The following is a 21305-nucleotide window of genomic DNA, read 5'->3' on the forward strand; positions in this document are numbered from 1 at the left end:
CTATTCATATGGTATAGTTATACGATCATAGGCAGTGCAGCCGATCAGTGTTCTCCACTGATACACACCAAGTTTCACTGGCGTACAGCAGAACAGATTTCACGTTCGAGTTGAAAATTCGGATTTTGGTGCGTCGACTAATCTGATTGTTTTTTCCTACATTTCTTAAACTCACAGAAGCAGCCTAGAACAAGTTTTATTTTTGTGTTGCATGTTAAATTTTGACCTATAAATATTTCCCTAAAGTATATTAACATTTATAGTGCTCTGGCTTAACCCGTTAACGCCCAAGGTGTCTCACAATTTTAATCTCCAAATAAATTTGTTATCAAAGGCCAAGTTCCATTAAAATAAGCATGATTTGATGAAAAAAAAAAACAAAATGGAAGTCTATGGTGTAGTTCCAGAAAAAATCGTCATTGTAGGTCCTCAATGTCTGATAATTTTCTCGAGTTCTATTTCAGCCCAACTTCTACGCTATTGTTATATTCTGATCCGTATAGATACAATACAGCTCTAAACAAGTGAGAGAGATGATAACCACTCATAAAGAATAGAAAAATGACTTATAAATTGGTACAGAAATATAACCCGATAAACGCCTAAAAGTATGCAATGCATGATTCTTGTACCTTCATGTAATATCGACTGCAGTGTTCAACATTTCTAATTTTTTTTAACAAATCAAACAAAGAGAGCTCACAATGTATGGCATAAGCAAACGTTAAAATGCTGTAGAAATTAGATTTTACACAGATAATAATTTCTAATAAAGTAATTGAGTTGTTCCTTCAGCACCCCACAAACTCTCTTTACTTACTCACCATACGTAAACTTTTCAGAAGTTTTCCATAGAAAATCGATATGTTTCATTTAATTTATATCCTTTGACATATACGTATTTCGACCTCAACTATAAGGTCGTCTTCGGTGTCTCATATTTACAGGTATTCCACTAACACGCCCAGATTCATCATCATTCCATGTTTTGATATAAAATTTCAACCAGATATACTCGACACGGCTTCTCCACTTATGTTTGTACTACTCCATGATTGCTTATTCGTGAACAATATGTGGGTTTTATGGTGTTATTCTGGGCACTATCAAAGTTACATCGAAAAGATAATATGAAATCCCCGAAGGAATCCCGGGAGGATTTACAGAAGGAATTCTGAGGGAATCTCAACTGAAAGCTTGGTGGGAATCCCTGGAATAGTCACAGAAGAAATCCCGGAAGGAATTGCTGTATAAATCCCGAGCGAGGATCCCGGCTCATAGAAAGAATTCCATTAGGATTCTCTGAATATGTTTCTACAGATCACTTTGAAAGTATACTAAAAAATGAAAGAATGCTGGATAAAATTTCTGAAAGAATCCTTTCATGATTTTCCAAAGCAGTTCTGGCAGAAATCCCTGAAGTTATTCCTGAAGGAATCCCGTAAAGAATACCTGATGGAATCCTTAAAGAGATCATGACAGGCATGCCGGCCAGAAGTTGAGCAGGCATTCCTGCAAGAACCATAGAAGATGTCTCTATGATCTAGGATTGCCTGGAAACAATCTCGGAAGAAACATATATTTTTTCATATTTTTTTCGGGAGGAATCTCTTAAGGAATAACAGCAGGAACCTTGGAAGGAATCTTTGAAGGAATTCCAGCACAAATCCCTGAAAGAATGCAGAAAAGAATAACTAACAGAATCCTCTTAGGATTTTTCAAAGCAACCCCTGCAAAAATCCCTGAAGAGAACTCCGGAGCAATCCATACAGCAAACTCGGAAGCAATATCTGAAGGGATTCCGGGAATAAACCTGGGAAGATTCTCAAAAGGAATGTCTAAAGAAATTCTGAAAAGAATTCCTGAAGGTATCTCAAAAAAGAACCTTAGCTCATCTAATTTCATCTCAATTCTTCACACTACTCTCTAGCCTCTACCTTACTGTCTTCTTTGCCCTCTATTCCAACCCTCTATCCTACGCTCTATCATAACCTTCAACCCTACCATCTGCCCTACCCTCTTAACTATCCTCTACCATAAACACTGCTCTATCCTTTACCGTACCCTCTAGTCTATATTGTGCTTAATCGTACCGTCTACCCTACTCTCTACCGTATCATTTTTCCTACCCTCAAACCTACTCTCTATTCTACCCTTCTCCTTACCGTCCACCCTATCTTCTACCCTAACCTTCTACTCCACTTCCTCTACTCTATCCTTCACCCAACCCTCTACCCGACCGTCTGCTCCACCCTTTATCCTACCCGCTACCCTACCATCTACCATGACCCTCTAACCTGTGTCTCATAAAGCCCGATCGGTAGATACCCATATTGCATGATATTATAGTTGAAAACATTTAGTTGTTTTTGACCCCGAAAAGACTGAAACGCCAAAACTATTCGAAAGTCTTCAAAACAGTCGTCGTCAATATAGTGATATTATAGCTCAAACTACCATTCCGTGGCCACCATCTTAGGTATGGTCCGCTATCTTGGGTTTTAAAATGGCGTCGGATATTCATTTTTGAGTTCTACTCATGAAGCCCGATCGATAGATACCCATATTGCATGGATTCATAGCTCAAATTCTCATTCTGAGGCCACTATCTTGGATATGGGCCGCCATCTTGGATTTTGAAATAGAGTCAAATATTGTTTTTGACTTCTACTCATGAAGCCCGATCGATAGATACCCATACTGCATAGTATCATAGCTCAAACTATCATTCCGTGGCCGCCATCTTGGATATGGTCCGCCATATTGGATTTCAAAATGGCGTTAAATATCGATTTTTTACATCTACTTATTATGCCCGATCGATAGATACCTACATTGCACGGTATCGTAGCTCAAACTACCATTCCATGGCCGCCATCTTCGATATGGTCCGCCATCTTTGATTCCGAAATGGGGTCAAATATTGATTTTGACTTCTACTCATGAAGCTCGATCGATCGATTCCCATATTGCATGGTATTATAGATCAAACTACCATTTCATGGCCGCCATATTGGATATGGTCCGCCATCTTGGATTTCAAAATGGCGTCGGATATTCATTTTTGAGTTCTACTTGTGAAGCCCGATCGTTAGATACCCATATTGCATAGTATCCGAAGCAGCATTGCCGTTAAAAACATATATTCTGGAGTTTTGACCGCCATCTTGGAACCTAAGCCGCCATCTTGAATTTCAATATCCCTGCTACCACCTCCACATCCTAAGGAATGTGTATACCAAATTTGATTGAAATTTCTTGACGCATTTCAGAGTTATGCCTTTGTTCCGGCATACATATATACATACATACATACAGACATATAAACATACAAATAGACAAACATACAAGCATATAAACATACAAATAGACAAACATACAAGCATATAAACATACAATCATACATACATCGACTTTTGTTAGTAGCTTAGCTTAGCTTAGCTTAGCTTAGACTGACTGCACATATCTATGGTTGCTACTCCGTGATTGACCCGAACCAATGACAGTTGCGCAATGAATCAACTGAATAATTGACTGGGAGTGGTCAACATTCTCACTGTGCACGCTTCAGAGATTCTCTTTTACAGTACAATAACGGCGCCGGCCACGTCCTTGCAGTCAGGTTGGGAGAGGGAAGGAATATTAGTACCAACCTTTGTTAAATGAAGGACCGCGTTTACCGCTGCGACTCCACCAAAGGCTGCAGGAAGGAGTGTTTGTTATTAGGGAAGGTATCGTTGGGTCAGGATTCACTTTGATAAGTAATATGACCTTTTGATGCTTGTTCGCCATGCCGGCCGCCGTGACATTGTTCGCTTTACGCGGAAAGCAGACAATCGAACACTCGCGTTGAGTGATCGCTCAATATTTACCACAACCGACGTGTCCGAACAAACACACAGTTTCGCCATTGTTCGCTTCACGCGGGAAGCAAACAATAGATCACTCACGTCAAGTGATCGCTCAATATTAACCACAATACATACATCGACTTTTGTTAGTATTGATTAACAACTCTGCCGAAGAAATGAACTGTAAATTATTAACCATAGTCAAGATTCCAGGGAAATATATTTTTTTCGCATTGGGAAAGAAGCTCACAGATCGTGACATATGCATTCTTTGCAGCATCGTTTACGCCACTTAGTGAACCAGTCACAAACTATATTGTCCACTATGAGCAAGGTATGGGTGTGGAGAACATCTTCTCTGAAGAAAGTATTCTAAAATTTTGCATAATTCTGGAGATATTCACATCAAAAGGACTGTCCTATTTATAGGACGCTGGGCGTTCGGGGCATCTGTCCTATAAATAGGACGCTGGGCGGATATGGGTTAATAGAGCAAGTAATGCAGCATCATGAAATCTCATCAGTCTCATTTTGATGGCCCACATTCAGGTCATTTCGGGCAATGATATTCTAGAAGACATGTGTAGACCATCCGTAAGAGGAACATCGAAGTGCAGACGTCTCTTATTAAAAAACGATTCAATCCCGCTATGATATAAAATTCATAGACAAAACTCAAGCTATGAATGCAAAGTATTCTTCAAGGGATGCCCACTGGAATGCCTCCACAGAACCTTCCTGGATTTCGTCCAAAGACTTCTTCCGGGATTCTTTCAGCGCTTTCTCCTGGTATTTCAGGGTCCTCTAGAAATTTATTCGAAAATCCTATCAGTAATACCACACAAGGTTCCTCGTGGGATTCCATCTGAGGTTCTTCCCGACATTCCTCGAATGATTTGTTCCTCTCCGAATCCCGGAAGAGATCCTGTACAGAATTCCTGGTGGGATCAAAGAAGCTACGGAAAGAATTCTGAAAAAAAAATGCTTGAAGTTCGATAGGATCCCCGAAAGATGCATTGCCGAAATCATGGGAGGAATTATTGGAGAAATCTCGTGAGGAATTCTAAAAAAAAAACGGAAGAAATCTTTGGAGGCACCCCAGCAGAAATCCTGGGCACGAATACCTAGAAGAATCCCGCCTAGATTCCCTGGAAGAATAAGGAATGCCTGAAGGAATCTCTAAAGAAATCCTAGCAAGAACCCCTGAAGGAATCCTATTAACATCCCGGAAGGGAACTTTGAAGGAATTCCAACAGTTTTTATATTTTCTAAAGCAATCCCGGCAGAAATCTCCGAAGGAATCCCTCGAGGCGCAGTTGGTCGTGGAGCGTGCGACCGTGCCGAGCTCTCGACGCATACTGAATTAGACACCAGCAAACAGACTGCTTGGTGGCTAGGTATGCGGAGTGCGAGAGTAAGTCTCGGCTTCAAATAAAAATAATACGCTCTCACTTGTAGTTGTTGGGCACAAACGAGGCTGTGTTGCGGATTGACATCTAAGCCGAAAAAGAGATAGATGGTTCTTGAAAAAGTGAAGGTTCATGGTGAGGGCTCGGGTTCAGTTTGGCTTTCTATTCCGCAGAATTATCACCTGTTCTGTGGCTTAGTTGGTTAAAGCACCGGTCTAGCGAATACGGGGTCGTGGGTTCGAATCCCACCAGAACGCGATTTTTTTCAAAAATTCATCCCTCAATTTGTCAATTAGCAACATTCTGTGTCTTCTAACTACAAGTTTTTCTGTATGTTTATGACATACCAGCAAATCTGGTAAATGCCAGTAAAGGGCAACATATATCAGTGAATCCCTCGAGGATTACCTAAAATTTCTCCGGGATTTACAGGGAAAATTCTCCGAAGTTTCCGGAGAAAGTTCTCCGAAATTTCCGGGGTACAATCTCCGGAAAATCCGGGGAAATATCTCCGTAATTTACGAGGAAAATTCTCTGGATCTTTCAAGTGAAATTGTCCAAATTTTCCGAGAGAAATTCTCCGGCATTTCCTGGGAAAATTCTCTGGTATTTCTGGGGGAAATTCTCCGGAATTCCCGGGGGAAATTCTTCGGAATTCCCGGGGGAAATTCTCCGGAATTTCCGAGGAAAATTCTTCGGAATTTCTGAGGGAAATTCTTCGGAATTTCTGAGAGGAATTGCGGAGAACTTCCCCCAGAAATACCAGAGAATTTTCCCAGGAAATTCCGGAGAATTTCTCTCGGAATATCCGGAGAATTTCCAACAGAAATTCCGAGGAATTTCCCTCGGAAATTCCAGAGAACTTCCTCTGGAAATTCCGGAGAATTTGCCCTGGAAATTCCGGAGAATTTCCCCTGGAAATTCCGGAGAATTTCCCCTGGAAATTCCGGAGAATTTCCCCTGGAAATTCCGGAGAATTTCCCCTGGAAATTCCGGAGAATTTCCCCTGGAAATTCCGGAGAATTTCCCCTGGAAATTCCGGAGAATTTCCCCTGGAAATTCCGGAGAATTTCCCCTGGAAATTCCGGAGAATTTCCCCTGGAAATTCCGGAGAATTTCCCCTGGAAATTCCGGAGAATTTCCCCTGGAAATTCCGGAGAATTTCCCCTGGAAATTCCGGAGAATTTCCCCTGGAAATTCTGGAGAATTTCCCCTGGAAATTCCGGAGAATTTCCCCTGGAAATTCCGGAGAATTTCCCCTGGAAATTCCGGAGAATTTCCCCTGGAAATTCCGGAGAATTTCCCCTGGAAATTCCGGAGAATTTCCCCTGGAAATTCCGGAGAATTTCCCCTGGAAATTCCGGAGAATTTCCCCTGGAAATTCCGGAGAATTTCCCCTGGAAATTCCGGAGAATTTCCCCTGGAAATTCCGGAGAATTTCCCCTGGAAATTCCGGAGAATTTCCCCTGGAAATTCCGGAGAATTTCCCCTGGAAATTCCGGAGAATTTCCCCTGGAAATTCCGGAGAATTTCCCCTGGAAATTCCGGAGAATTTCCCCTGGAAATTCCGGAGAATTTCCCCTGGAAATTCCGGAGAATTTCCCCTGGAAATTCCGGAGAATTTCCCCTGGAAATTCCGGAGAATTTTCCCTGGAAATTCCGGAGAATTTCCCCTGGAAATTCCGGAGAATTTCCCCTGGAAATTCCGGAGAATTTCCCCTGGAAATTCCGGAGAATTTCCCCTGGAAATTCCGGAGAATTTCCCCTGGAAATTCCGGAGAATTTCCCCTGGAAATTCCAGAGAATTTCCCCTGGAAATTCCGGAGAATTTCCCCTGGAAATTCCGGAGAATTTCCCCTGGAAATTCCGGAGAATTTCCCCTGGAAATTCCGGAGAATTTCCCCTGGAAATTCCGGAGAATTTCCCCTGGATATTCCGGAGAATTTCCCCTGGAAATTCTGGAGAATTTCCCCTGGAAATTCTGGAGAATTTCCCCTGGAAATTCTGGAGAATTTCCCCTGGAAATTCTGGAGAATTTCCCCTGGAAATTCTGGAGAATTTCCCCTGGAAATTCTGGAGAATTTCCCCTGGAAATTCTGGAGAATTTCCCCTGGAAATTCTGGAGAATTTCCCCTGGAAATTCTGGAGAATTTCCCCTGGAAATTCTGGAGAATTTCCCCTGGAAATTCTGGAGAATTTCCCCTGGAAATTCTGGAGAATTTCCCCTGGAAATTCTGGAGAATTTCCCCTGGAAATTCTGGAGAATTTCCCCTGGAAATTCTGGAGAATTTCCCCTGGAAATTCTGGAGAATTTCCCCTGGAAATTCTGGAGAATTTCCCCTGGAAATTCTGGAGAATTTCCCCTGGAAATTCTGGAGAATTTCCCCCGGAAATTCCGGAGAATTTCCCCCGGAAATTCCGGAGAATTTCCCCCGGAAATTCCGGAGAATTTCCCCCGGAAATTCCGGTATTTCCGGGGGAAATTCTCCAGAATTTCCGCGGAAAATCGCCGGAATTTTCGGGGCAAATTCTCCGGAATTTCAGGTTCTTGTTGTTGAATTTGTTAATTTCTTAATTTGAATGAGCCCTATGGCTCCCATCACACCGAGTCTTTTGGCTTCCTCCATACCAAGCCCTTTGGCTCCTGTTATTAACTTTCCGTAACTCCGGAATTTCCGAGGGAATTTGAAAATCATTCTGGGGGAAATTCTTGGGAATTTCGAAGGAAAATTCACCGGAATTTCCGGGCGAAATTTTCCAGAATTTCCGGGAGAAATTCTCCAGAATTTCCGGGAGAAATTCTCCAGAATTTGCGGGAGAAATTCTCCAGAATTTCCGGGAGAAATTCTCCAGAATTTCCGGGAGAAATTCTCCAGAATTTCCGGGAGAAATTCTCCAGAATTTCCGGGGGAAATTCTCCGGAATTTCCGGGGGAAATTCTCCGGAATTTCCGGGGGAAATTCTCCGGAATTTCCGGGGGAAATTCTCCGGAATTTCCGGGGAAAATTTCGGGGGTATTCCAGAGAATTTCCCCCCGAAATTACGGAGAATTTCACCCGGAAATTCTGGATAATTTAACCCGAAAATTCCAGAGAACTTCTCCCGGAAATTCCGGAGAATTCCCCCCGAAAATTCCGGAGAATTTCCCCCGGAAATTCCGGTATTTCCGGGGGAAATTCTCCGGAATTTCCGATTCTTGTTGTTAAATTTGTCAATTGAGGCTTTCCACGGACCAGCACGAATCCATTTTAATCGATGTTTTTTAATCTACTTGATGTTTGTATGTACTATTCCTTTTTATGTGTGTTTTTTTCGTGCTGCTTCGTGGAAAGCCTCAATTTCCTAATTTGAATGAGCCCTATGGCTCCCATCACGCCGAGCCTTTTGGCTTCCTCCATGCCGAGCCTTTTGGATCCTGTGATTAACTTTCCGTAACTCCGGAATTTCCGGGGGAATTTGAAAATCATTCCGGGGGAAATTCTCGAGAATTTCGAAGGGAAATTCACCGGATTTTCCGGGAGAAATTCTCCAGAATTTCCGAGAGAAACTCTCCAGAATTCCCTCGGAAATTCCGGAGAATTTCACCCGGAAATTCTGGATAATTTAACCCGAAAATTCCAGAGAACTTCCCCCAGAAATTTCGGAGAATTTCCCACGGAAATTCCGGAGGATTTTCCCCAGAAATTCCGGAGAATTCTCCTCAGAAATTCCGGAGAATTTCCATCGGAATATTTCGGGGGAAATTCTCCGGTAATTTTCCCCGAATATTTATAATACTATTTTTAGTACTGGTTTCTAATCATTGTTTTGATTAATATCAAGATCATGGAAACTTTCACATTTCAATGATATTGTGCATTCCCTCTTACCATGAATTCTTCGAGATATAATGTTCTTCATGATGCTTCAATGAGGTTTGCTTTTATTATTTTAAAATATGGGTCGTTCTTTTCTGTTGTATTGATTTAAAATGACATGGCACTCAACTAAGAACACGCTCATCATAATTTTCCATTCTTTTATTCATAGGCTGTTCTTTCTATTTATTTTTGAATTTTCAATCGATGAAAACGCCCTTTTAACGCATAATACCTTTAAAACCAGTCATCGTGATTGTGGTAATAATCTGCTAAAGTTCATTGTCATTGTAAAGTCTATTCTTGCTAACGAAGGTCTATTAGGTCTATTAGGAAGTATTAACAGGCTTTAAAACAAAAGTCAATGTAATTCAATTTGTTTGACAAACAGATTTGAAGCTAAACATTCTTCAGTTTTTTTTTTGTAAATCAATGGATCAATCATAACCGAAGTAGCATTTGGAATTGACATTTCTACAGAACATACTAGTAGTTAGACCGCCGGCAATATTTTGAAAGAACAGTATATGGTTAAAGAAGGGAGAATCTTTGATAAAGATTTCTACTATAACGCCTAAAGATACCTACTAGAACAGTCGGTCACAAAAAATAAATAAATATAGCAGCAGTCAAATTACTGATGATTGATTTAGCAGTTCAACTTGAAAGAACAGCCTATGTTGAAAGAAGGAACATTTTATTAAATGAAAGGTTATCAGTCAAGCCAAAAGACGCTGCTGGATCTTTAGGCTGAAGTGTTTCAGGCCAAAGTACGTTAGGCTGCAATCATTCGGCCGAAAGTATCATTACGCCGGACGAGCATCATTTCGATTGAGGTGAAAGTCAAGAAAAAACCCAGTTTGATCATATATTACCCAATACTCAAAAGAATAGCCGACTTCTCAAAGAAGGGTAATCTGTCATGGGACAGTCAGTGGTTTGATAATTTGGTGTCCGGCCGTTTGGCCGAATCATGATAAAAAGAATTCAGAGGATGGTTTTGACATTCTAACTGCCAATATGATTATCAGAAGTCTTTCCTTCTTTCAATCATAGGCTATTCTTTTTAGTTTTAATAGTCAGGGATTAGTTGGCGTTGAAACTGCCAATATATCATCAAAGATTTTTCCTTCTTTGAATCATAGGCTGTTATTTCGAGTTCTACTGAGCCGGGAATCATTAATTTTTCGGCCAAACGGCATTCGGCCAAATGACATTCGGCCAAATGACCCTTTCGGCCAAATGGCGTTCGGCCAAATGACCCGGAACCGATAGTTTACTACCATCAATAAGCTATGCAATATTGCAACTAAAAACAACTGCGTGTTATAAAAAGAGGCGAAATTTTCAGATGGAATGTTGGCAGAAAGATCACTTTCCAAGTAACATTGTTTAGTCAAATACACTAGAACAGCTTCTTAGAACCATAATAAAACCAAAATAATAGATAGAAAGATTTATGGCGGTTTTCAAAACCTGTACAAGACTAATTGCCTATCAACTTGTTACTTGGGTTGATCATCAGTACTTCAGTAACAGTATAACATCAACACCAAGAAATCATCTATGTGAGAAAAGGGAAAAGGATAAAAGAATATTGTAAAATCATGGAAGTATATTCCAGTATCCATATAATTCCCTAGATTCGAGGAATGTAAAACACTCAAGGGATTCAAACATCTTCTAGGCCTTCGAAAACAAATTTTAACATCGTTTATGAAGAAAATTAAGAAGACGGCCTACTGACCCATTCTACCCTATGAACTTCAGCTTCGCAACCCATTCGGCATAACGTACTTCCTTAAGACCGGATGCCCCTAGTTGTGCATTGGGTCAATCTTAAATGGCATATGCAATAATCTTTTCGGGGAAACATTTTTCGGGGAAATGGTACATTCGGGGAAAAAACTTTCGGGGAAACTTCATTCGGAGAACTGGATTTCGGGGAAATGTCGTACAATCGGTACAGGTACCTGGGTGTAGGGATCACCTCCAGCCCCTCTTTAACCTGTTTTGTCTCCGTCTCATGTGGCCTTCTTACGGGGAGGTGACAAGTGTTCGAGGAAGCTCTGAGGCTGGAGAAAAACTCATAGGACTTCATCCAAGACCAACTGATAACGAATCTATCCCGAGCGTGTGATGCAACTATGCCAAGACTGGGAAATCCAAGACACTGTTGACACCCTGTTTATTGGTGGGCAGCAATCGCAGATTCGTTACACTGGTTGAGGAGTGTGTCTGAATATTACAAATTTTGTTCCATATTCTGAAACGTTATTTTCAGAATCGCAGACTCACATGTCCGTCTGTCTGACTGAAGTGCCCCACACAGTGCATACGTTTGCGTGTACGTGGCAGTAGTTTGACACATTTCCCATGGGAAAACTGTCAAAAAACGCAAACCTCGACGGAACGGACGCTATGTGTTCCAGGCTTAAGAATGTGGGCGTTCCACTGGGATCTGTTCTGGGCCCGACTCTCTGGAATATCACGTACGACGAGGTATTGAAGCTGAACCTTCCCAGTGGAGTAAAGATCGTCGGCACTACGAAAGCAAGTAGAAGTACTGGCAACTGAGGCGATAGATACGGTGGAGACAGGATGCGGGAAAAGAAGCTATCTTTAGCTCACCTCAAGGCCGCGAGCTGGTAGTTATCAGCAAGCGGAGACAATGCAGCATGCAAGAATTGAGGTTGGCGAGTGCATTATCGACTCGAAGCGCGAAGTCAGGTACTTGGGAGTGATATAAGACGATCGACTGAACTTCAACAGCCACTTTGACTATGTTTACAAGAAGACCAAGACAAGAAGATCGTCTAACTCCCAATCTGTCGATGTGGATAACCAGAGCACACGGGGAGGCTAACTTCCACATGACTACATGACTCTGTTTTTTGTCTGGCCATGGGTGCTTCAAGCAGTACTTGCACAGATTTGGCCATGCAAGTTCGCCGATATGTCCTGAGTGTCGAAACACAGAAGAAACACAAGAAGCATGTAAGTAATGTTCAGCTGTCCAAGGTTTGTGCAACTGCGAGGGAAAATGGAAGCCATTGTCGGAGCTGACGTAAACGTGGACAATATCGTTGAACGTATGTGCAGTGACGAAGAAAAGTGGAACACGATAAACAGAACTGTAGTACATGATGAATTTTGGACCGTGGGATTTCTAATGGCACTCAGACCCTACATAGGACGCTGGCCATCTGTCATATAAATAGGACGCTGTGATATCATCAGTACTTGCTGCTTTGTTGGTTTTGAGATGGAGGGTGGCATCTTTAACTTGCCTCACCTTAGGAGTTGGCGCTACTTCCATTTCACGTTCATCCGTCAAAAGGATCCCGTCCTCAACTCTGCACATATCTGCACGCGGCACGGAGCCTTTGCTTGATCACCGGTAAGAGAGTTTGGTCGGGTTCCATATTGCAGCATTACCGCCTGCTGCGCAGCGTACTTCTCCTCCAAAGCTGCTCTGCATTCTTCGTCGAACCAGTCATTCTTTCTACATACTACATTCTACGTATTCGACGGTGCTCTCAACTGCGTTGCTTATACTTCAGCAGTTCTCTAGAGAGCCCGGCCGGTAACGCTGCTTCAAGATTCTGCACGTGTGCTGAAACGACATGCGGTTGCTTCAGACACTCTAGGTTGTACCGTGGCGGTCGCTGGTACCGTACATCGTTGATGACAGAGAGTTTTGGGTGCAGTTTGACCCTCAGGTCGTGGTCAGAGTCGATGCTAGCGCCATGATAGGTCCTGGCGTTACTTATGCCAGAGAATTGCCAATCAGAACGTGGTCAATTTGTGATAAATTCAGCTAAGCTATGAGACAAACTCTGTCTCAGTTTTTTTCTTTCTATAATTCCAAAATGACGATGTAGAAGCACTTCATCGGGCTGAAGTATCACTTCTATTCTAAAAGTTGTGCTCATCGTCATCACGCAAATGCTTGTGTAATGAAGTGTAACAGTTTGAAAAGCTGATATGTCCATCATGATGCATAACAATGTACTGTAGTAGCTCGTACTTTATTTGCGTGCATAAAACAATAAAATATACATGTAGGACGTAGGTACGATGTATGTTCCAGTGCACGCCAGCTATCCTATGCACATACTCCACTTTTCCTCCGAACAAAACACGTATAGGTATAATAGCTATGCAAATGGTCACTCAATGTATATTTCAGTGGAAATGCATTTCCAAGTTAGCCAGCACCGTTCGCATTCATCGAACACGGATATCGTGCAGCTTTGAAAATGGTTTCTTTTCAAATCGCGTAAAAGTTTTCATATAATTTTCAACAGGCGCGTGTTTGTGCATCATGGGAAGTCATTTGCCGTGATTTATCGTGCCACATGCCGATAATAAATCATCACCCATTTACTCACTGTTTGCTGTCATCATTATCGGCTGCATTCAGGTCGAACAACTAGGATGTTTCATATATTATTTATTTTTTTTTTATGGCTGTTTGATTTACGATCGGCTGGGTACATTGGGGAGTTATTGATGTTCATTACAAAAGTTAATGTTAGACGTGACGATTTCAATAACGCACTAATCAACAGTTTATGATCAACCGATTTATCGTTTTTCCACATACTCTCCGATACAGGCCGAAGAAATGTTCGAAAACATGAAGCAACACCTGAAGCGGGCCCCATCGCTCCGAGGTGCGGCTCTGGTACGGCTTTCACAGCTTAAGGTCCAGGCCAAGGTATGGCCAACGCTGTTCAACCGAACGGAAATTGCCTCAATCTTGGATCAGGTAAGTAGCATCTCTGGATTGCGAGTGGAAGTTCAATTTTCTAATAATTATATACACCAACTTTAGATTGAGATCAGTTCCGACAATTGGTTCGAAAACGTGCTCAAAATCTATCAGCTCAACAATAACCGATCGTCGGCGAGAAACGTCTCCGCGGAAAGCATCCATACAGCGTAAGTAAACAAAAAATAAAACAAAAAAAAGTGAACGGAACTGAACCAGAATTAAATCAGAATAAAATTCAGAACTGAACCAGAACAGAACCAGAACAGAACCAGAACAGAACCAGAACAGAACCAGAACAGAACCAGAACAGAACCAGAACAGAACCAGAACACCCGAAAGGATTCTTCTGAACAAGAACTGAATCACAACTGAACTAAACCAAAATTGAATCAGAACCGATCTAAACCAAATCTAATCTCATTTCCAGTTACGCCTACCCGCAAATCGCCAAAATCTTCTACGACACCCTGAGCCACTCGATCGTGGTACCCCTCTCCGTGATCCTGGTGCCCTATTTCAACCCGGTCCTGCCCCCGTACCTGCACTACGCCACCCTCGGCACAGCGCTGGCCAAGGAAATCCTCCGATCCATCACCAAAGCCTTCGAAACCAAAGTCATGCAGTGCGTCCCGAACTCGGTCGACATCTTCAGCAATTCCAGCCGGATGGATTTGCTCATCTACTCGGGAGGAATGCAAATTGCCTATCACAGCCTGCTGTCGTTGACGGGACCCATCAAGGGTATGAACCGGTTGCCGGGCCTAAGTTTAACACCGCCGCAGATCTTCTTCCTCATGTCGGCCCAGGAGCTGTGCGCCGAGTCCGAGTACAGTGGCGTCGATGTGCACTCGAACGATTTCGATGAAATGTAAGTAGGACAATCTATGCCCAAAGAAGTTAAGGAAATTTCCATTACGAAATGTTACTGGACCGTCTACTGGATTAAATTTGGCTTGGAATGCCTTCGGAGATTTTCCTGAGAATTTTCTGGAAAGATCTTCCACGGATTTCTTGAGAAAATTCTTTCAAAACCATGCATTAGAAATTTCTCCGAGAATTCCTCAAAAAAGGCTTCCAGGAGCTTTCTTGTAAATTCCATAGATTCCTTCAAAAGTCGTACAATTTTTTTTTTTCGGGAAATCATCCATGATTTCCTTCAGAAATTCATCCAGACAGTCGTTCTTAAAATCTACCCCTAGTTTCTTTCAGAAACTCCATCAACGATTTCTTGAAAAAAATTGTCCAAGGATTCTTCAGGATTTTTTTTAGGGCTTCCACCAGGGAATTCCACCGAGGGTTTCCCGAGAAGTTTCTGCAGGTATTTCTCCAGAAAGTTCGTCAGAAACTCCTCCTCGGTTTTCTACAATACTTTTTAATGCCACAACTTATGCAGGGATTCTATAGATTCTCCAGTGGAGATTTCTCCGGAAATCCCTTCAGAGATCCCTTCAAAAGTATCCCCAGAAATTTCTTGAAAGTTTCAAAGTTTTCTCGGGAATTACAGCATGGAATTTCTGAAAAAGCTCTACCATTGCGTTTTAAGGAAGTTGCTCCTGAAATTCCTACAGAGATTCCTTCGGACATACTTTCAAGGGTTCCTCCAGGAATTGCTTGAGGTATTCAGGGATTCTTAAAGAAATTAGTACAAGGTTTTTTTTTAGAATTTGCTCCTGCAGCTCTGCCAGAAATATTTCCTACTCCTTTAGAGATTCCTGCTGGAATTGATGCTACATTGGAATTGATGATTATACAGAAAAAAATGGAAAACATTCTGAGAGGATTCTGCTCAGAATCCTGAGAGGATTCTGCAAAGAATCCTAAGAGGATTCTGCAAAGAATCCTAAGAGGATTCTGCAAAGAATCCTAAGAGGATTCTGCAAAGAATCCTAAGAGGATTCTGCAAAGAATCCTAAGAGGATTCTGCAAAGAATCCTAAGAGGATTCTGCAAAGAATCCTAAGAGGATTCTGCAAAGAATCCTAAGAGGATTCTGCAAAGAATCCTAAGAGGATTCTGCAAAGAATCCTAAGAGGATTCTGCAAAGAATCCTAAGAGGATTCTGCAAAGAATCCTAAGAGGATTCTGCAAAGAATCCTAAGAGGATTCTGCAAAGAATCCTAAGAGGATTCTGCAAAGAATCCTAAGAGGATTCTGCAAAGAATCCTAAGAGGATTCTGCAAAGAATCCTAAGAGGATTCTGCTCAGAATCCTGAGAGGATTCTTCTCAGAATCCTGAGAGGATTCTTCTCAGAATCCTGAGAGGATTCTTCTCAGAATCTTGAACGATTCTTCTCAGAATCCTGAAGGATTCTTCTCAGAATCCTGAAGGATTCTTCTCAGTTCTCAGAATCCTGAGAGGATTCTTCTCAGAATCCTGAGAGGATTCTTCTCAGAATCCTGAGAGGATTCTTCTCAGAATCCTGAGAGGATTCTTCTCAGAATCCTGAGAGGATTCTCTTCAGAATCCTGAGATGATTCTCTTCAGAATCCTGAGAGGATTCCCTTCAGAATCCTGAGAGGATTCTCTTCAGAATCCTGAGAGGATTCTCTTCAGAATCCTGAGAGGATACTCTTCAGAATCCTGAGAGGATTCTCTTCAGAATCCTGAGAGGATTCTCTTCAGAATCCTGAGAGGATTCTCTTCAGAATCCTGAGAGGATTCTCTCCAGAATCCTGAGAAGATTCTCTTCAGAATCCTGAGAGGATTCTCTTCAGAATCCTGAGAGGATTCTCTTCAGAATCCTGAGACGGTTCTCTTCAGAATCCTGAGAGGGTTCTCTTCAGAATCCTGAGAGGGTTCTCTTCAGAATCCTGAGAGGGTTCTCTTCAGAATCCTGAGAGGGTTCTCTTCAGAATCCTGAGAGGGTTCTCTTCAGAATCCTGAGAGGATTCTCTTCAGAATCCTGAGAGGATTCTCTTCAGAATCCTGAGAGGATTCTCTTCAGAATCCTGAGAGGATTTTCTTCAGAATCCTGAGAGGATTCTCTTCAGAATCCTGAGAGGATTCTCTTCAGAATCCTGAGAGGATTCTCTTCAGAATCCTGAGAGGATTCTCTTCAGAATCCTGAGAGGATTCTCTTCAGAATCCTGAGAGGATTCTCTTCAGAATCCTGAGAGGATTCTCTTCAGAATCCTGAGAGGATTCTCTTCAGAATCCTGAGAGGATTCTCTTCAGAATCCTGAGAGGATTCTCATCAGAATCCTGAGGGGATTCTCTTCAGAATCCTGAGAGGATTCTCTTCAGAATCCTGAGAGGATTCTCTTCAGAATCCTGAGAGGATTCTCTTCAGAATCCTGAGAGGATTCTCTTCAGAATCCTGAGAGGATTCTCTTCAGAATCCTGAGAGGATTCTCTTCAGAATCCTGAGAGGATTCTCTTCAGAATCCTGAGAGGATTCTCTTCAGAATCCTGAGAGGATTCTCTTCAGAATCCTGTGAGGATTATCTTCAGAATCCTGAGAGGATTCTCCTCAGAATCCTGAGAGGATTCTCTTCAGAATCCGTAGAGGATTCTCCTCAGAATCCTTAGAGGATTCTCTTCAGAATCCTGAGAGGATTCTCTTCAGAATCCTGAGAGGATTCTCTTCAGAATCCTGAGAGGATTCTCTTCAGAATCCTGAGAGGATTCTCTTCAGAATCCTGAGAGGATTCTCTTCAGAATCCTGAGAGGATTCTCTTCAGAATCCTGAGGGGATTCTCTTCAGAATCCTGAGAGGATTCTCTTCAGAATCCTGAGAGGATTCTCTTCAGAATCCTGAGAGGATTCTCTTCAGAATCCTGAGAGGATTCTCTTCAGAATCCTGAGAGGATTCTCTTCAGAATCCTGAGAGGATTCTCTTCAGAATCCTGAGAGGATTCTCTTCAGAATCCTGAGAGGATTCTCTTCAGAATCCTGAGAGGATTCTCTTCAGAATCCTGAGAGGATTCTCTTCAGAATCCTGAGAGGATTCTCTTCAGAATCCTGAGAGGATTCTCTTCAGAATCCTGAGAGGATTCTCTTCAGAATCCTGAGAGGATTCTCTTCAGAACCCTGAGAGGATTCTCTTCAGAATCCTGGGAAGATTCTCTTCAGAATCCTGAGAAGATTCTCTTCAGAATCCTGAGAGGGTTCTCTTCAGAATCCTGAGAGGATTCTCATCAGAATCCTGAGAAGATTCTCTTCAGAATCCTGAGAGGATTCTCTTCAGAATCCTGAGAGGATTCTCTTCAGAATCCTGAGAGGATTCTCTTCAGAATCCAGAGAGGATTCTCTTCAGAATCCTGAGAGGATTCTCTTCAGAATCCTGAGAGGATTCTCCTCAGAATCCTGAGAGGATTCTCCTCAGAATCCTAAGAGGATTCTCCTCAGAATCCTGAGAGGTTTCTCCTCAGAATCCTGGGAAGATTCTCCTCAGAATCCTGAGAGGATTCTCCTCAGAATCCTGAGAGGATTCTCCTCAGAATCCTGAGAGGATTCTCCTCAGAATCCTGAGAGGATTCTTCTAAGAATCCTGAGAGGATTCTCCTCAGAATCCGGAGAGGATTCTCCTCAGAATCCGGAGAGGATTCTCCTCAGAATCCGGAGAGGATTCTCCTCAGAATCCGGAGAGGATTCTCCTCAGAATCCGGAGAGGATTCTCCTCAGAATCCGGAGAGGATTCTCCTCAGAATCCGGAGAGGATTCTCCTCAGAATCCGGAGAGGATTCTCCTCAGAATCCGGAGAGGATTCTCCTCAGAATCCGGAGAGGATTCTCCTCAGAATCCGGAGAGGATTCTCCTCAGAATCCGGAGAGGATTCTCCTCCGAATCCTGACAGGATTCTCCTCAGAATCCTGACAGGATTCTCCTCAGAATCCTGAGAGGATTCTTCTCAGAATCCTGAGAGGATATTCCTCAGAATCCTGACAGGATTCTCCTCAGAATCCTGAGAGGATAGTCCTCAGAATCCTGAGAGGATTCTCCTCAGAATCCTGAGAGGATTCTCCTCAGAATCCTGAGAGGATTCTCCTCAGAATCCTGACAGGATTCTCCTCAGAATCCTGACAGGATTCTCCTCAGAATCCTAACAGGATTCTCCTCAGAATCCAGACAGGATTCTCCTCAGAATCCTGACAAGATTCTCCTCAGAATCCTGACAGGATTCTCCTCAGAATCCTGACAGGATTCTCCTCAGAATCCTGACAGTATTCTCTTCTGAATCCTGAGAGGATTCTCCTCAGAATCCTGAGAGGATTCTCCTCTGAATCCTGAGAGGATTCTCCTCTGAATCCTGAGAGGATTATCTTCAGAATCCTGAGAGGATATTCCTCAGAATCCTGAGAGGATTCTCCTCAGCATCCTGAGAGGATTCTCTTCAGAATCCTGAGAGGATATTCCTCAGAATCCTGAGAGGATTCTCCTCAGAATCCTGAGAGGATTGTCCTCAGAATCCTGAGAGGATTCTCCTCAGAATCCTGAGAGGATTCTCCTCAGAATCCTGAGAGGATTCTCCTCAGAATCCTGAGAGGATTCTCCTCAGAATCCTGAGAGGATTCTCCTCAGAATCCTGAGAGGATTCTCCTCAGAATCCTGAGAGGATTCTCCTCAGAATCCTGAGAGGATTCTCCTCAGAATCCTGAGAGGATTCTCCTCAGAATCCTGAGAGGATTCTCCTCAGAATCCTGAGAGGATTCTCCTCAGAATCCTGAGAGGATTCTCCTCAGAATCCTGAGAGGATTCTCCTCAGAATCCTGAGAGGATTCTCCTCAGAATCCTGAGAGGATTCTCCTCAGAATCCTGAGAGGATTCTCCTCAGAATCCTGAGAGGATTCTCCTCAGAATCCTGAGAGGATTCTCCTCAGAATCCTGAGAGGATTCTCCTCAGAATCCTGAGAGGATTCTCCTCAGAATCCTGAGAGGATTCTCCTCAGAATCCTGAGAGGATTCTCCTCAGAATCCTGAGAGGATTCTCCTCAGAATCCTGAGAGGATTCTCCTCAGAATCCTGAGAGGATTCTCCTCAGAATCCTGACAGGATTCTCCTCAGAATCCTGACAGGATTCTCCTCAGAATCCTGACAGGATTCTCCTCAGAATCCTGACAGGATTCTCCTCAGAATCCTGACAGGATTCTCCTCAGAATCCTGACAGGATTCTCCTCAGAATCCTGACAGGATTCTCCTCAGAATCCTGACAGGATTCTCCTCAGAATCCTGACAGGATTCTCCTCAGAATCCTGACAGTATTCTCTTCTGAATCCTGAGAGGATTCTCCTCAGAATCCTGAGAGGATTCTCCTCTGAATCCTGACAGGATTCTCCACTGAATCCTGACAGGATTCTCCTCAGAATCCTGACAGGATTCTCCTCAGAATCCTGACAGGATTCTCCTCAGAATCCTGACAGGATTCTCCTCAGAATCCTGACAGGATTCTCCTCAGAATCCTGAGAGGATTCTCCTCAGAATCCTGAGAGGATTCTCCTCAGAATCCTGAGAGGATTTTCCTTAGAGTCCTGAGAAGATTCTTCTCAGAATCCTGAGAGGATTATCCTCAGAATCCTGAAAGGATTCTCCTCAGATTCCTTAGAAATGATTTTTTGAAGAAAACTTTGAAAAAATACCTGGGAGAACTGGAGAATACTCTGCAGATAATCATAGAGGAATTTCTTTAAAACTTTCATGAAATAGTTTCAGAAGCAAATTTTCGGAAATTTTCTGAAAGAATCGCTGAAGAAAGGTCTGAATAAATTCTAGGCCACCCTGGAGAAGTTTTTGGAGAAACCTCCTGCAAGAAGTTCCAGAAAAAATCGTTTTCGAGAAAAAAGTCTAAATAATTGCCTAATAAAATCGCACAGGTAAAACTTCAAACCTGTAACAACTTCTTGAAAAATCAAATAAGAAAGAATCCTAAAATTAACGTTAAATAAATTCTAGAACTGCATGTTTTAGAGAAATGTTTGGATGATTTCCTGGCAAAATCTCGAATAAAAACTCCTCTAGAAGATTCTGATGATATTCCTGGAGGAATTTCTTCAGAAATATTTAAAGAAATAAACGAAGGATTATTTGTACGAGCTTCTGTAGCAAGTTTCGAAGAAATTTCCTCAAGAATCCTAGTAGGAATTTTCAAAATAATTTTGGATAAAACCTAGTCCCCAGGTTTTAAGATGATGGTTTAGAAAAATTTCTTTAGAAATTCCTGAAGAAGACTAAGGAAAAATTGCTGGAGGAATTTTTGAAAGATTTTCCGGAGGAATACACTGAAAAACATGAACAGGAATGCGTTTAACTTGGGGGAATCTCTGGAGGATTTTTCGCTAAAATCATTTTTGGAAATCCTGCGAGAATTCTCTTCATATGCAAATCCTGGAAACATTTTGATAATCGTGGAAATAATTATAAAGAAGTACATGGGATGGAATAGTCTTAAAGTATTCTCGGGTAATATCTAGAA

At 42.3% G+C, this 21305-nt stretch overlaps 1 protein-coding gene across 1 annotated transcript in view; it reads left to right on the forward strand.

Moving 5' to 3' along the window:
* LOC109402372 (endothelin-converting enzyme homolog) overlaps positions 1 to 21305 on the forward strand; it is an 87707-nt gene that overhangs the window by 57973 nt on the left and 8429 nt on the right. The window contains exons 9-11 of the mRNA XM_062846693.1: positions 13739 to 13891; positions 13958 to 14064; positions 14325 to 14765. Coding sequence (XP_062702677.1) covers positions 13739 to 13891; positions 13958 to 14064; positions 14325 to 14765 — 701 coding nt within the window. The remainder of the gene's footprint in view (positions 1 to 13738; positions 13892 to 13957; positions 14065 to 14324; positions 14766 to 21305) is intronic.

This window comes from Aedes albopictus, chromosome 1 (genome assembly GCF_035046485.1).
Source record: "Aedes albopictus strain Foshan chromosome 1, AalbF5, whole genome shotgun sequence".
Taxonomy (NCBI): domain Eukaryota; kingdom Metazoa; phylum Arthropoda; class Insecta; order Diptera; family Culicidae; genus Aedes; species Aedes albopictus.